The sequence below is a fragment of the Cyprinus carpio genome, chromosome A7 (assembly GCF_018340385.1).
Source record: "Cyprinus carpio isolate SPL01 chromosome A7, ASM1834038v1, whole genome shotgun sequence".
Classification (NCBI taxonomy): domain Eukaryota; kingdom Metazoa; phylum Chordata; class Actinopteri; order Cypriniformes; family Cyprinidae; genus Cyprinus; species Cyprinus carpio.
The window spans coordinates 29,754,874-29,768,422 of NC_056578.1; the positions used below are offsets into that span (position 1 = coordinate 29,754,874).

At 37.7% G+C, this 13,549-nt stretch overlaps 2 protein-coding genes across 7 annotated transcripts in view; both read left to right on the plus strand.

Annotated features, from left to right (window-relative positions):
* The window catches only part of LOC109071450 (collagen alpha-6(IV) chain-like), a 128,686-nt gene extending 123,494 nt beyond the window's left edge, over nt 1-5,192 (plus strand). For all 6 annotated transcript variants that reach the window (XM_042760780.1, XM_042760781.1, XM_042760782.1 and 3 more), the window contains 3 exons: nt 1,465-1,656; nt 2,949-3,235; nt 3,567-5,192. In XM_042760780.1, the coding sequence (XP_042616714.1) occupies nt 1,465-1,656; nt 2,949-3,235; nt 3,567-3,827 (740 nt within the window). In that variant the 3' untranslated portion in view covers nt 3,828-5,192. The remainder of the gene's footprint in view (nt 1-1,464; nt 1,657-2,948; nt 3,236-3,566) is intronic.
* Nucleotides 5,193-6,663: 1,471 nt separating this feature from the next.
* On the plus strand, nt 6,664-10,171 carry LOC109071458 (ankyrin repeat domain-containing protein 46). Its single transcript, XM_042760787.1, has 4 exons — nt 6,664-6,775; nt 7,346-7,688; nt 8,667-8,825; nt 8,907-10,171. The coding sequence occupies exons 2-4, from the start codon at nt 7,378-7,380 to the stop codon at nt 9,121-9,123; spliced, it is 687 nt and encodes a 228-aa protein (XP_042616721.1). The 5' UTR covers nt 6,664-6,775; nt 7,346-7,377; the 3' UTR covers nt 9,124-10,171.
* Nucleotides 10,172-13,549: the final 3,378 nt, after the last annotated feature.

Here is a 13,549-nt window from a genome sequence, read left to right on the forward strand (position 1 = left end):
ATTGGATTTAAAATTTGGATTCTGAAGCAAAACCAGATGAGAAACATTTATCTAGTGTATTACTTTTGATTGGTTATTCTGCACTGCATGTGCTTTATGTGGTAACAGCTAAATTATTTTGATTATTTTCTATCAAATAATATTATTTAATATGAGTCAATCGCTGTAATTACATAGGATACACCTGCAGAAGTAATTTTAGTGGTCAGATTAGGTAGACATTTCATTAACTGAGTATTTATAAGCAGTGTTGGGAAGGTTACTTTGGGAATGTAATAGGTTACAGATTACAAGTTACCGTATTTAAAATGTAATAAGTAGTGTAAATATTTTAATTGCTTTATTAAAGTAATGCAACTTTTTACATTTCATTACTTTTTGATTACTTTTCTAAATTTCTTACACATTTTCAACTGTTAATCTTTTTGAAACGTTTAAAGAAGGCAGGGTTAACCTTACAGTGGGACTCAACACTGATTACTGTTAGACTTTCAGAATCCTTTATCACTTGAATTAAGATTATATTAATTTAATTTTAAAGCACAGCCACCACAAAATCAGATTTTAGCAGCTCTTTTTACTTTGAGATTGTTCTGAGGATAAATACTGATTTAAATCATAAGAAATACAGTTTTTGAAATCAAATCCTTGCATAGCTATGATGGGAAACACAGGCATCTAACAATGCCTTGGAAAAAAGTCTTTAAAAAATAAAGAATATACATAAACCCAAATAGGAAATAAAACATTTATTGAATTAGCATGTGTCCTATTCTGGTGTCTCATTTTAAAGCAGTCAATGCATTTTGAGCTGTGTTTTGACAATTTAGTCCCACTGTACAAGCAAACAGCAAAATCCAGAATGGCGTCTGACAAGTTGATCCACTTCGTCTCACTGCACAAAGCACTGTGTAGGTCCTTGCCCACTGAGTTCACAGAAATCGGTGGTCTTCTTTTTTTTATATGTGGCTCCAGTATCGCTAGCAAAGCATCAAACTGAGCCACTGACATCCAAATTTCCTGTTTCTTTTTCTCTTTTTAAGAAAAGAGAGGACAATAAAATCATCCTCACTGCTTGAAGACTTCATTTTGTATTGTTTTGCGAATTTTTTTGCAACGGATGAATTAATACACTTTGGACTCAGTGTGCAAGGTATCTGTACGTGACAAATATTTAGGATGACGATATGAAAAACGCATACGAAAATTTCGTACTCAGTGTGCAAGGACCTTAACTGTAACAGATTACTGTTACAATTATTTTGTATTTAAATCACGTCATTCAGTTACATGTAAGTAGTTACTCCCCAACACTGTTTATAAGTTAGAAATTTCATTAACAGCATATTTTCAAGTGCGTAAGGTACCAATAGATTACACTACAGGTTTCTGGGTTCAACCATTTCCTCTCCTCCCTTCTGTAACTGCCTTTCAAATTCTTCCACTTTGACAAATATCCTACAGGAACCCGTGGCTCACCAGGAATGCAAGGTCTTCCTGGTTCACCGGCACGCAGTACCAGTATCGGTTATACTTTGGTGAAACACAGTCAGTCCAGCCAGGTGCCCATGTGTCCTCAAGGCATGTCCAAGCTGTGGGATGGATACAGTTTGCTCTATGTGGAAGGGCAGGAGAAAGCGCACAACCAGGACCTGGGTGAGACACTATGGCTGTTATTATAAGGGCTTTCAATTGTTTACAAATTTTCATCCATTTTGATCACTCTGTTTTGGAATAGGTCGATTTGGAATATTAAAGGGGTCATATGATGTTGCTAAAAAGAACATTATTTTGTGTATTTGGTTTCATGCAATGTGTTTATGCGGTTTAAGGTTCAAAAAACACATTATTTTCTACATACTGTACATTATTGTTTCTCCTCTATGCCCTGCCTTTCTGAAATGCGTAGATTTTTTACAAAGCTCATCGTTCTGAAAAGCAAGGTGTGCTCTGAATGGCCAGCTATCCAGTGCTTTGTGATTGGCCGAATACCTCAAGCATGTGATGGAAATGTTACACCCCTTACCATACTGTGATGCTGTGTGTCCCAGCACGATGAGACAAAAACAATAAAACCCATTACAAATGAGGCATTTGTTGCATCCAGTGGGCACATAATTACTGATTATAATGACTTATACTGTCTTTTTACAAGTTGCGTTACTTATCACGCTGCCTAAACATAAAACCATGTCTGCATTTTTGATTGGAGAAACGACAAACAACAAGCTATTCTCCACACTGCTTAAAACTCGCATTTGAATCATCAATGGCAAATCCTTTAAATATGTAAATGTACTTACAGGCTGTGAGTCAGAAGCGCCAAAGTTGGATTTGCCCCTCTTTATAGTAACAAACACCGGCATTGTAGGCTACTCTCCATTGTAGGCTGCTCTCCTCGTCCTCTGTAAAATGTGCTGCACACATCTGAATATTTGGGTTGAACTGTTCTGGAACAGTGTTGTAAATACAACTTAACCACTGATTTCTAGTTGTGTCCTCTTTTAGAAGGCCAAACTAAGTATTTTTGCTTTCACAATGAAACACACAGCGACTCCACAACATGGCGCCGGCGGCAACAGTGAGAATAAAAGTTACGCCTTCTTTCTTTGCGTGAACATTTGGGCGGCGTTATGCAAATCTTCCCACATCGTAATGTAGACGTGGGGGCATGTTAGAACGAGCCATTTTAGGTAGGCATGGTTGACTCTCTGTGGATTTGAGACTTTAGTCTTTGCAACTTTAGAGATCTTCTTTATGCACCAAGAGCTTGTAACACTCCAAAGAGAAAGGAAAAATTGAAATCGCATCATACAGTATGACCCCTTTAATTGTTGTGGATCAGTTTATTGTGAACTGTGTAATATACACAATTTCACTTGTAAATACTGATAAGCTGACTTGCCTCAAGATAATGTTGTGAAAGTTGAATGTTCTTGTCCTCACAGGATTGCCCGGCTCCTGCCTGCCACATTTCAGCACCATCCCCTTCCTGTACTGCACAGTCAGTGACATCTGCTACTACGCTAGCCGCAATGACAAATCCTATTGGCTGTCCACCACAGCACCCATTCCCATGATGCCGGTGGCAGATCAGCAGATATCTCAATACATTAGCCGCTGCTCAGTGTGTGAGGCTCCATCTCATGCAATCGCTATCCATAGCCAGGATCTCAGCATACCGAACTGCCCTCAGGGCTGGAGAAGTCTGTGGATTGGTTACTCCTTCCTTATGGTAAAACTGAGTTATACCTGAATGCACATGCACAATCACACAGATCAACTGAGCTTACAATGTAGTACATATTCACTCATCTGGATAAAATAATGTTCAAACGCTTGACAGTTAATACAATAAAAGATATGCTGACAATTGTATATTTATTTAAGCTTTTTACTATAAAAATAACTGAATATTTTTAAATGTTCATAAATGTAGAATGATTTGGATATTTTTGGAAAATCTTACATTCTAGTCTCCTCAAATATGTAGTAAAGGACGTTTTATTTTGGCAATGTCAAAACTACCTACATATAACTTTATGACATTTATGTTTGTCCTTCAGCACACAGCCGCAGGTGCCGAAGGAGGCGGACAGTCATTGGTGTCTCCCGGTTCTTGTCTGGAGGATTTCCGTGCCACCCCCTTCATCGAATGCAACGGTGCCCACGGCACCTGCCACTACTTTGCCAACAAGTACAGTTTCTGGTTGACCACAGTAGAGCTGAACGAACAGTTCATCCAGGGTCCTTCCCAGGAGACGCTGAAGGGAGTTGAGTACCGCTCACGCATCAGTCGCTGTCAAGTCTGCATGAAGATCTTGTAGCTTGTGTAAATGCACTACGGGAGACTGCATCGAAACGACTGAAAGAAGAGTGGATGAACTGAGCAGAGGAAGATAAAGTAAAAAAACATGAACTGACTGATTTGATTTCATGCCCTTGATGCCCAACAGTGATCATTTGAAGGGCTAAGGTGACCCCACGGTAATTATCAGGGTTCGAATGAAAAGAAGTGGAGAAAGAGATTTTACTCTTTATCTGTTTATCAAAAACAGTGCTATATTGAAAATAATATGTTCTGTTTTTGTGTTAAAACTTTTTCTTTAAGTTGTTGGTCATATTCACGGCTACCTCAGAGAGTGCATCCCAGACTCACCGTGGATGGCACGGAATAATAAACCTTGATTTTTTCAAAAGAATCCATGCAGCAGTAAAAAACAATACTGCATTTCATGTATGTGTCTTGGCTTCAGCAGCCTGTGTTGGTGGTTTCTTCACATTCATGTTAACCGTTCGTTAATCTTGTTAATCTTGTTTACCATTCAGTAAAAATGGACAAACCAGCACTTTGTAATCTTCATGAATACTGTCCTCATGGTTGTCACTTGAAATGGTTAGTCTAACCCCATACATACCCCATATCCTATATGAATTGCACTGAACTTAAAAAAAAACCATAAGTTAAAGTTCTTTCACATCCAGCTGATCTAAATTCATCTAGTTCACCGAGTGATACATTGTTATTGTATTGATGAGAACATTTAAACATCCATCAAACATAAATGATGTGGATGCTTAATACCTTACAGATCATTTCTTGGTCTTTTAAGGTATAGGTTTTCAGCCTTAGTAATTCATTACATGATCTAAAATGTGTATAATATATTATTTTTTTAAATAGACTAATTTTAAGTTAGCCAGTCTTTTAGAAAGATATAAATAACCACTAGGACCACTAAGCCTTTCAGTCTCTCATTGGTAGCCCTGAGTATACATATTCTTCTGTTTGTGTTTCATTTCATCGTGTCTGTAAGTGGTTAGATTATGGTTTATTCATTTCATCCCTTTGATAGAAAGATTTACATTCAATTCATTGTACATTTAATAATAGGGAAAGATTTAATAACATTTCCCCATTTATATTGCTTTTAGTTATTTTCTAAAATAAAAGAATGTACATTTGTGAAAATTGGCTGTCAGAAGTGGGCAGTTTGCTTCTGTTTTTACTGCTTTGAGAATAAAAAAAGAGATGTATAATTTCAGAACCGTATAAATGTTAATAACTGAGCATTAAACATTTTTAAATGAGAGGACGACATTTTCCAGAATTTGATATAGTGCTGTAAATGTTTGATCTGAACGCTCACAGTGAGTACATGTATGAAACCTCTCAAATAAAAGTATTCAAACTTTTAAGTGCTGTCTTATATTAAGTTGCTATTGTGATGTAAAACTTTTAATCTTTATTATGTGACTGTCAAAATCACTTATGAAAGATAAACCGATATAGCACTGGCACTCAGTTTTGGTTTTATATCAGTACATTTTTTGTGGTGATGAAATGGGAGGAACAAATCTTTTTGAAACTTAATCTTTCCAGAATTAATCAGTCTTCTTGAATGGATCTACTGAGTGAATGATTCAGTGACTCACTCAAAAAGACAGTCACTTGTTGTAACCTGCAGAAAGAGTGACTAAAAATCCTCACCAATAACAGACTTTACAATCTGTCTGGAATGAGCCAAAACAGGCTTCTAATCCAGGCACAACCAAGCCATACATTACTGGTTGCATTCATAGGAATCACTCCCAGTTTAAATGATCCTTCTCCTTAAAATCACATGGTTATTAATGAGATGCCCTTGACATGCCTGTACATAGTGTCAAACTGAAAAGAAAAAAAAATCACTAATTGGTCTATATTTTTTGAATGCAATGTCCAAATCACAAAACACAAACAACAGCACAGTTTGAGAAAACTTGCTAGATTTGGGAAATTTGAACACATTAACAGAGTGTGATATACAGTTTTTAAATATCTCTGATATGTATTAAGTGTATTCATTTTAAAGTGTGAGAGATTGCAGATAACAGTAGATGTTTGGCCTGAGTTCATTAAAGAAAGCTGTGGGGCCACAACGGGTTCAGAAGTGATAGAAATTACTTTTGCTGGAGCCTCATTGGCGGATATTTCAGGAAATGCCCAGCAAACATGCCCGCGCTGGCCCCCTGTGGGTTTTCTATGGGAGAGTGTGGGCAGAGCAAACCCACACTTAACCCACGTGGGCCCCATGTGGGTTAGCCCATGTGGGGCCCACAGCAGTTTTGCCCATTGTGGGCCCTATCTGGGTTTCGTGTGGGCCCCCATGATGGTTTTTTCTTGCCCACACGAAACCCACACTTTTGGGCTGTCCCACTTGGGCCCACACGGGCCCCATAATGTGGGGCCCACATGTGCCTCGCATTTCACGCCGGTATTAGGGCCCACAGGGGGGGCCCCAAGATTTTTTGCCCGCAGTGGGCCCACGTGAGCCCCAAAGGGGCATGTTTGCTGGTTGTACAGTACTATGAAACTCATGACCTAATGGTTAAAGAATCGGACTTGTAACCTGAAGGTCAAGGGTTTGAATCTCAAGGCACCGAACCCCCAACTGCTCCCCGGGCATCTACTGCAAATGCCTGCCCGCCCAGGGTTTGTGTTTGTTAAAAAAAATAAACAAAAGATATTTTGAAATGTTTTGAAACTAAAGTTCAGGCGAGTTTGATACAGCTCAGAACCACTGATTCAAAACAGAGGGATTCATAAAAGCGTCCAAATCGCCCTGCGCTAGATTTTAGGCAGCAGCGCCCCACAGCAGCAGGGGGCGCTGTGAGCCCTAAACTCACAGTCACCACTGCAGCAGTACTACTCACAAACAACACAGACAGACATAAGCAACGGGACTTGACCAAGCACAAGACGTTTCTCCTGTGATACTGCTGCACAAAACAGGTACATAGAAACCCACAACAGTGCGTGTAAATAAGTGCGCTGATATGTCTTCCTGATGTTATCCACGCTGATAAACATGCAGTGATTCGAGTATTATAGAGCTGTTTACAGTAATGACAGGTTCACAAACGTTACATCACATTTGATAAAATGGAGCTGGTTTTACTAGCAGCAGATTCGTCTCTGTTGTGAATTTAGTGGAATAAGTCTCGGGGATGATTGTTATTTGTCGTAGATGGATGTTACATTAGTCAGCATCATCTATGCATCCTCCTCCAGCACTGCAGCTCGTGATCAGGTGAAGCGTGCAGGTGCTTCGATAAACAGTGTTTCAGCAGTTCAGTCGTGTTGTATGATTGCAGTGAAATATTAGTACATCGTTTAGAATTAAGTCATATTTCACCTCATAATCAACAAGAAAAAATCTTTATATTAAAAATTATATTTTGCATTAAGAACATTAAGCCCACTGTATGCTGAAGACCATTAATCATTTGTTTTGTGTCAGATGTTTTATTCAGTGTTGTATTATGAAGTGTCGCTCGTACGTTTAACACTTGTGTTTTTCAGTTACGCTGGAATTTTCGGAGACCGACTCAGACATGTCATATGTCTTCATCAATGACTCGTCGCAGACCAGTGTACCGCTGCTGCAGGCTTGTATCGATGGGGACTTGAGTTTCGCTAGGCGTCTGCTGGAGGCTGGCTGCGACCCCAACATCCGCGACCACAGGGGCCGCACAGGTCTGCATCTGGCAGCGGCGCGAGGTAATGTGGACATCTGCCGCTTCCTGCACAAGTTTGGTGCAGATCTGCTAGCCACCGACTATCAGGGCAACACTGCCCTGCACCTCTGCGGACATGTGGACACGATTCAGTTCCTGGTGTCCAATGGTCTCAAGATTGATATTTGGTGAGATATGCCAATATATTTATTTGAACAGTTAAATGTTTGTTGGTAAGTGTTTGTGACTACTGTTTCTTTCTTTTTCTTTCTTTCTTTCTTTCTTTCTTTCTTTCTTTCTTTCTTTCTTTCTTTCTTTTTTAATGTAGGGTACAATGTGACATACTGTGGCACACCTGTGCTTTTCACTACTACAGTTTTCACAGTTTATTACAATCTTATTTATTGAACACTGACAGAGCAACACATTTAAGGGGAAGAAAACAATAAAAAGTATTGATACAAATATTTTAGCTGTATAGTAAGTAGGTATACTAATTATGTGTAATTAGGTTTTGCACAATAAGTTTTGCATAAAATACTTGTTCAAAGTCACTTTATGTTTGTTATTATTTTGATAAAATAAATGTAATAATAAAAAATATTTAATGGTGTCATTATAAGTATGATTAGTGTCTTTAAATTAAATGATATTAACTATTTGAATCTGGCCATGTCATGTCAACAAACGAAAAAGTCATCCTTTTACATATTGTTGAGTTTTGAAAAACCTTGATTTAAATTACCTTGAACAATCAGGAACAAGACCCTTATCTCAGAATATATTGGGTAAATTTAACATTTCATGTTTCCTACATAAACCTATTAAATGTTTTAAAAATTATATTAAAATAAATAAAAATAAAATACATTTAACCATTTACCCCGGTGTACTTCTGTTGTACCCTATTATGATTTTTTCCCTTTTTTTAAATCAAAAATTTTATTAATTGTATACAATTTAAACTTTTCTACTATAACCATGGAAGATATTATGAAAGTTTGCCACCACTTTCATAAAATAGAAATAAAATGTGTTCTACTGTTTCTAAGAGATCTTGTATTCATTCATTATTTTACTGCAGCAGTACCACTTGTAGTGATGTAATTATTATCACTATCTGACTCTATGTAAAGTTTCTCAATTGTTCTTTAACACTGGAACAGTAACCACAATGGGTCAACACCACTGGTGCTAGCTAAGAGGAGAGGAGTAAATAAAGATGCCATTCGGTTGCTGGAAGGGCTGGAAGAGCAAGAGGTCAAGGGCTTCAACAGAGGCGCTCACTCCAAACTTGAAGCCATGCAGATGGCTGAGAGTGAGAGGTTAGATTTGCACATTTACATAGTTTCATTACTTTACATGTTTCAGTACCTTTTTTCCTAACAGAATATCATTGTTCCTAGTGCGATGGAGAGCCATTCGCTGCTGAATCCAAACCTGCAGAACAGTGAGGGTGTGCTGTCCAGCTTTCGCTCCACCTGGCAGGAGTTTGTGGAGGACTTGGGCTTCTGGAGGGTGCTGCTGCTGCTGGTGGTCATTGCCCTTCTTTCTTTGGGCATTGCTTACTATGTTAGTGGCGTACTGCCTTTTTCTGCAAGTCAGCTGGAGTTGGTCCACTGAGGGCCAGATTGTGTTGTATCTCGGGACCAATCGGGTCAAACTTTGAACTAAAGGAAGGTTTGAGTGGACTCTGAAGGTACACTGAAGGTTCTTCATAGTACAAGATTGGGTCTGATGTGAAGTTTAGGAACAATCTTGTTATTCTCACAGGTGAGGTCGAGTGACGGTGTTCACGTGATGATGGCTGTGCTGTGAAGTAAGACTGAAAGGTAAAGGTTAAGGTATTTATGGGGGAAAATGTTAGAAGTTTCTCAAATACACTCAAAGTGATGTAAACCCATTTCTCACAGATCTTTCCATGATCACTGAACGGTTGATCAGTAGACATACACATTTCAGTGGTGATGTAAACAACATTAGGTGACCGTTGTAGGTTAGATCAGGCATGATGTTTTCATCCTAGTATTTACTTATTTTCCTTTTCTGTCATCTTTTTTTTTGTCTGTATATGTAGTGTGTGGAAGTATGACAGTCGCTACATACATATGCTTATTTACATATCTATGATTCATCAATTGACATTGTTACATGGAATATTGTTTTAAAGTAATGATATGTAAAATCTTACATATTCCAATAAATGGCCATCAGGATTCAGATGACAGTTTGATAAATGACAATTAAGGTTCTTTATTTAACATTCTTAATTCTATTTTTATGTTTGTGTTCAAATTATCCTAAATGCTTAAATCTTTCTGCTAAAATAAACAGAAAAAAAAAAAAACCGTTTTTCCTCATCATAAAATGCTTTTGGACCATGTTTATGTTCTGAGCAATATTTTCCACAAGAATAAATGTCAGTGTTAAGATAATAAGAAGCTAAATATGGCCTAAAATGATCATGCATTGTCTAAGAAAGCTGTAAGCAGTGCTTTACAGCAACTTAAGAACAGCTACATTGACTTAAGAACAGGCAAGATGTGGATGCCTTGGCTGTTTTTAAATTACCGTAAACCACACACAGCAACAAAAGTGAATAATTTGTCCAAAACGCATCTGTTTGTGTTTTCATTTTTGTTATCATACAAATAAATATGTGCAACATGAACAATTCTTATCAGTTCTTGACATAAAAGATGTTGAAACATGAAGAAAATTTGATGTGATGGTATAATGCATATCTTAACGATAGCAGTACAAGTTGCTGTTTATTTTTGTGTCAAGGTTAGGGTAAAGGGTTACAACTACACTGATTACACTTTCCATTTTCATATTTTTTACCTTAAATGCTTTAAATAATATTTTTAAATCACAACTTTTTGTGCTACTAAATTGAAACCAGTATTCTAAAAACCCACTGGAAAATCTTGAGGGAAGCTATAACGCAAATGCTAATGCTTTTCCAAACTTAAACAGATAGTTCACCTTCAGTTGCTGGGCCCCACTGACTTCCATAGTACAAAAAAATAAAATAAATAAAAAAACACAATGCAAGTCATTAGGGACCAGCAACTGAAGGTGAACTGAACTGCAAAATGAACAGCTCTATTTTATTTGCATAATTGTCCCACACTGCCCTCTGGTGCCCACAGCAGACCTGAGCAGGTGGAAATACATTATAGATTTATACATTCTAGTATCATTCTTTTGTATCTGTATTTTTAGTTTACATTTAAATCATTACTTGGTAACACACAACTCGTTGTTTCTATTAGAAGTCTGCTAACCAGTGGTCATATTAGGGCTGCAACTAACGATTATTTTGATAATCGATTAATCGGTCGATTATTTTTACGATTAATCGATGAATCGGTTTATGTACTTATATTTTAGTTTTGCCCATTTTTTTCCCCAAGTAAATTATTAACAAAGGGTCTTTATCATTCAACATAGACTTTTTTAGAGATTTTAAACCATTTTGCATTGTCATATCCTCATCAAAAACATACCTGGAGTTGTGTTTTATTATGTGTTAGTTATCCTTTGTCGAACTCTTCTGCAATCAAAACACTGACCCATACATACTCTAGCAAATTTCACAAGGAGATTTCAAATAATGTTTTCACCATGGCAGTCCTTAGGGCTCCTAAAGTAGTTTAAACATCCCGAACAAAGCTTATTAAGGAATCTTTCAGAACATATTTTCACGAAGAATAAGAATAAAACAGAATAAAATTGCAGTAAATTGCATTTTATTATTTTTTTCCTGTAAACACACAGCTTATACCTGGGAAACAGCTTTATAGCTTATGCTGTGAAACTGTAAACAATCCTTCGAATAAAGTGCCAATGGCATGAAACCTGAATGGAACTCACATTTTAAAGTAAAATCCATCAGAAGGTTGTCCAGAAAAAAATTGGACACACACAAAAAACCTGCTGTGTGAAAAAGAGCAGTGAATACTTAGAAAAAAGTGCATTTCAAATACATTTAAACATTAACCTCTCTCAGTCAGTCATAATTAGGCTGCAAGACTGAATTATGAACTGGTAAACGACAAACTTTAAATGTTAATTGTTAAAAAGCAATGTTATCAGCTTTTACGACTAAACATTTGCAAACAACATTGTACTGCAGAATCTGCACAAATAAAAGTCTGCACACTGTGATTTTCATCGGATTTAAATATGTAGTGGTCCTTATAACAGTGCAAAATTCAAAAATGTAATAAAGCGATAAAATGTTAACAAAACCGCTTATGCCTGAACTGACAGGAATTCGACTACCTGTGGGAAATGAGGCAGAACACTATTCACTCATTATTTGAGAAAAACTTTGCATTGCAGTGCAAAAAAGGTCAACATCATGTCCAAAATGTTCAGGGTTTAACAGTAGGCTTGCTCTCTTTTTAGAGGATATGTTCCCTGCCGCAGTTTTTTACAGGTTACTCTTCTTTTTTGAAGGCTCAAAGTAAAGTGCTCCACATTTTGGATGACTTCGTTCGATTAGTTTGATCTTCCGCTTTTTTTTTTTTTTTTTCTCGAGCTTACTCCACTGCGCCTGCCTCCCCCATCACGCTGAATGCTGCAGAGTGCAGAGACGCTGTGCGGGAAGCACGTGACATAAAACGAGGCCAGCTATTGGCTAGTCGCTACTTCTCCTGCTGTACTGGCTGAGTAAAACCTCCGGTGGCTCATTACTGCCACACTTTGGTCACCGCAGATTTAAAATATGCACGAAATGAGCCGCTTACGGCAAATAAAAATTATTTAGCAACGAATCGATTACTAAATTAGTTGACAACTATTTTAATAATCGATTTTAATCGATTAAATCGATTAGTTGTTTCAGCTCTAGGTCATATCCAGACACACTTGATTTTCTCGTTATGATGGATAGAGTGTGTTGATGCTCAATGACTCATCTGGATGCTTCTTTGGGTTTTGATATAGATTGCTCTCAGCAGGGGGAGATGGTGGGGGTTGTAGCCACTCAAAAGCATGTTGAGATGTACTGTATTCAGTGGTGAGATAGAGACAGAATATCAACCAAAAAATCTAGAAAACAATATAAAAACACATAATATAAAAGTTAAAGATTAATTTGCATTTCGGTGAGTGAAATTTGTTCCTATTGTTCCTTACTCTCCTTCTAGAGTCCTTAGGTCCACAGATCAACGGCTTTTAAAGGTCCTTCGTTGTAATTTAAAATCAAAAGGAGATCGTGCTTTTTCTGTGGTAGGTCCCAAACTCTGGAATAATCTCCCTTTCCATCTGAGGTCAGCTCCATCGATTATAACTTTTAAGTCTTATTTAAAAACTTATTTGTTTTCTTTAGCTTTTGAATAAGGTATGTTTGTTTTGTTGTATGATTTTAATGTGATTATTTTTGTAAAGCACTTTGGGGCAGTGTCTGTTGTTTAAAAAATGTGCTATATAAATAAAATTGCTTGCTTGCTAATGTCAGCTTGTTAGGTGTATACTGTAAGACACCTGTCCACACAGTCTGTATCTTTCATTCCAAGCTCTCCCACCACCATGGTCCGAAGACCAAAGAGCTGTCAAAGGATGTCAGAGACAAGATTGTAGATCTGCACAAGGCTTGAATGGGCTACAAGACCATCAGCAAGAAGCTTGGTGAGAAGGAGACAACTGTTGGTGCGATTCTTCAGAAATGGAAGAAATACAAAACAACCATCAATCGGTCTCGGTCTGGATCTCCGTGCAAGATCTTGCCTCATGGGGTAAGGATGATCATGACAAAGGTGAGGGATCAGACCAGAACTACATGGGAGGAGCTTGTTAATGATCTTAAGGCAGTTGGGACCACAGTCACCAAGCAAAACATTGGTAACACACTACACCCCAATGGACTGAAATCCTGCAGCGCCCGCAAGGTCCCCCTGCTCAAGAAGGCACATGTACAGGCCCATTTAAAGTGTGCCAAAGAACATCTAAATGATGCAGAGAAGACTTGGGAGATAGTGCTGTGGTCAGATGAGAACAAATTTGAGCTCTTTGGCATTAACTCGACTCGCCGTGTTTG

Excerpts from the sequence above, each read along its gene's own strand:
- LOC109071458 (XM_042760787.1), top strand. The coding sequence starts at position 7,378 with ATGTCATATGTCTTCATCAATGACTCGTCGCAGACCAGTGTACCGCTG. Across the intron at positions 7,689-8,666 it reads GGTCTCAAGATTGATATTTG|TAACCACAATGGGTCAACAC; the intron begins GTGAGATATGCC and ends ACACTGGAACAG. Across the intron at positions 8,826-8,906 it reads CAGATGGCTGAGAGTGAGAG|TGCGATGGAGAGCCATTCGC; the intron begins GTTAGATTTGCA and ends CATTGTTCCTAG.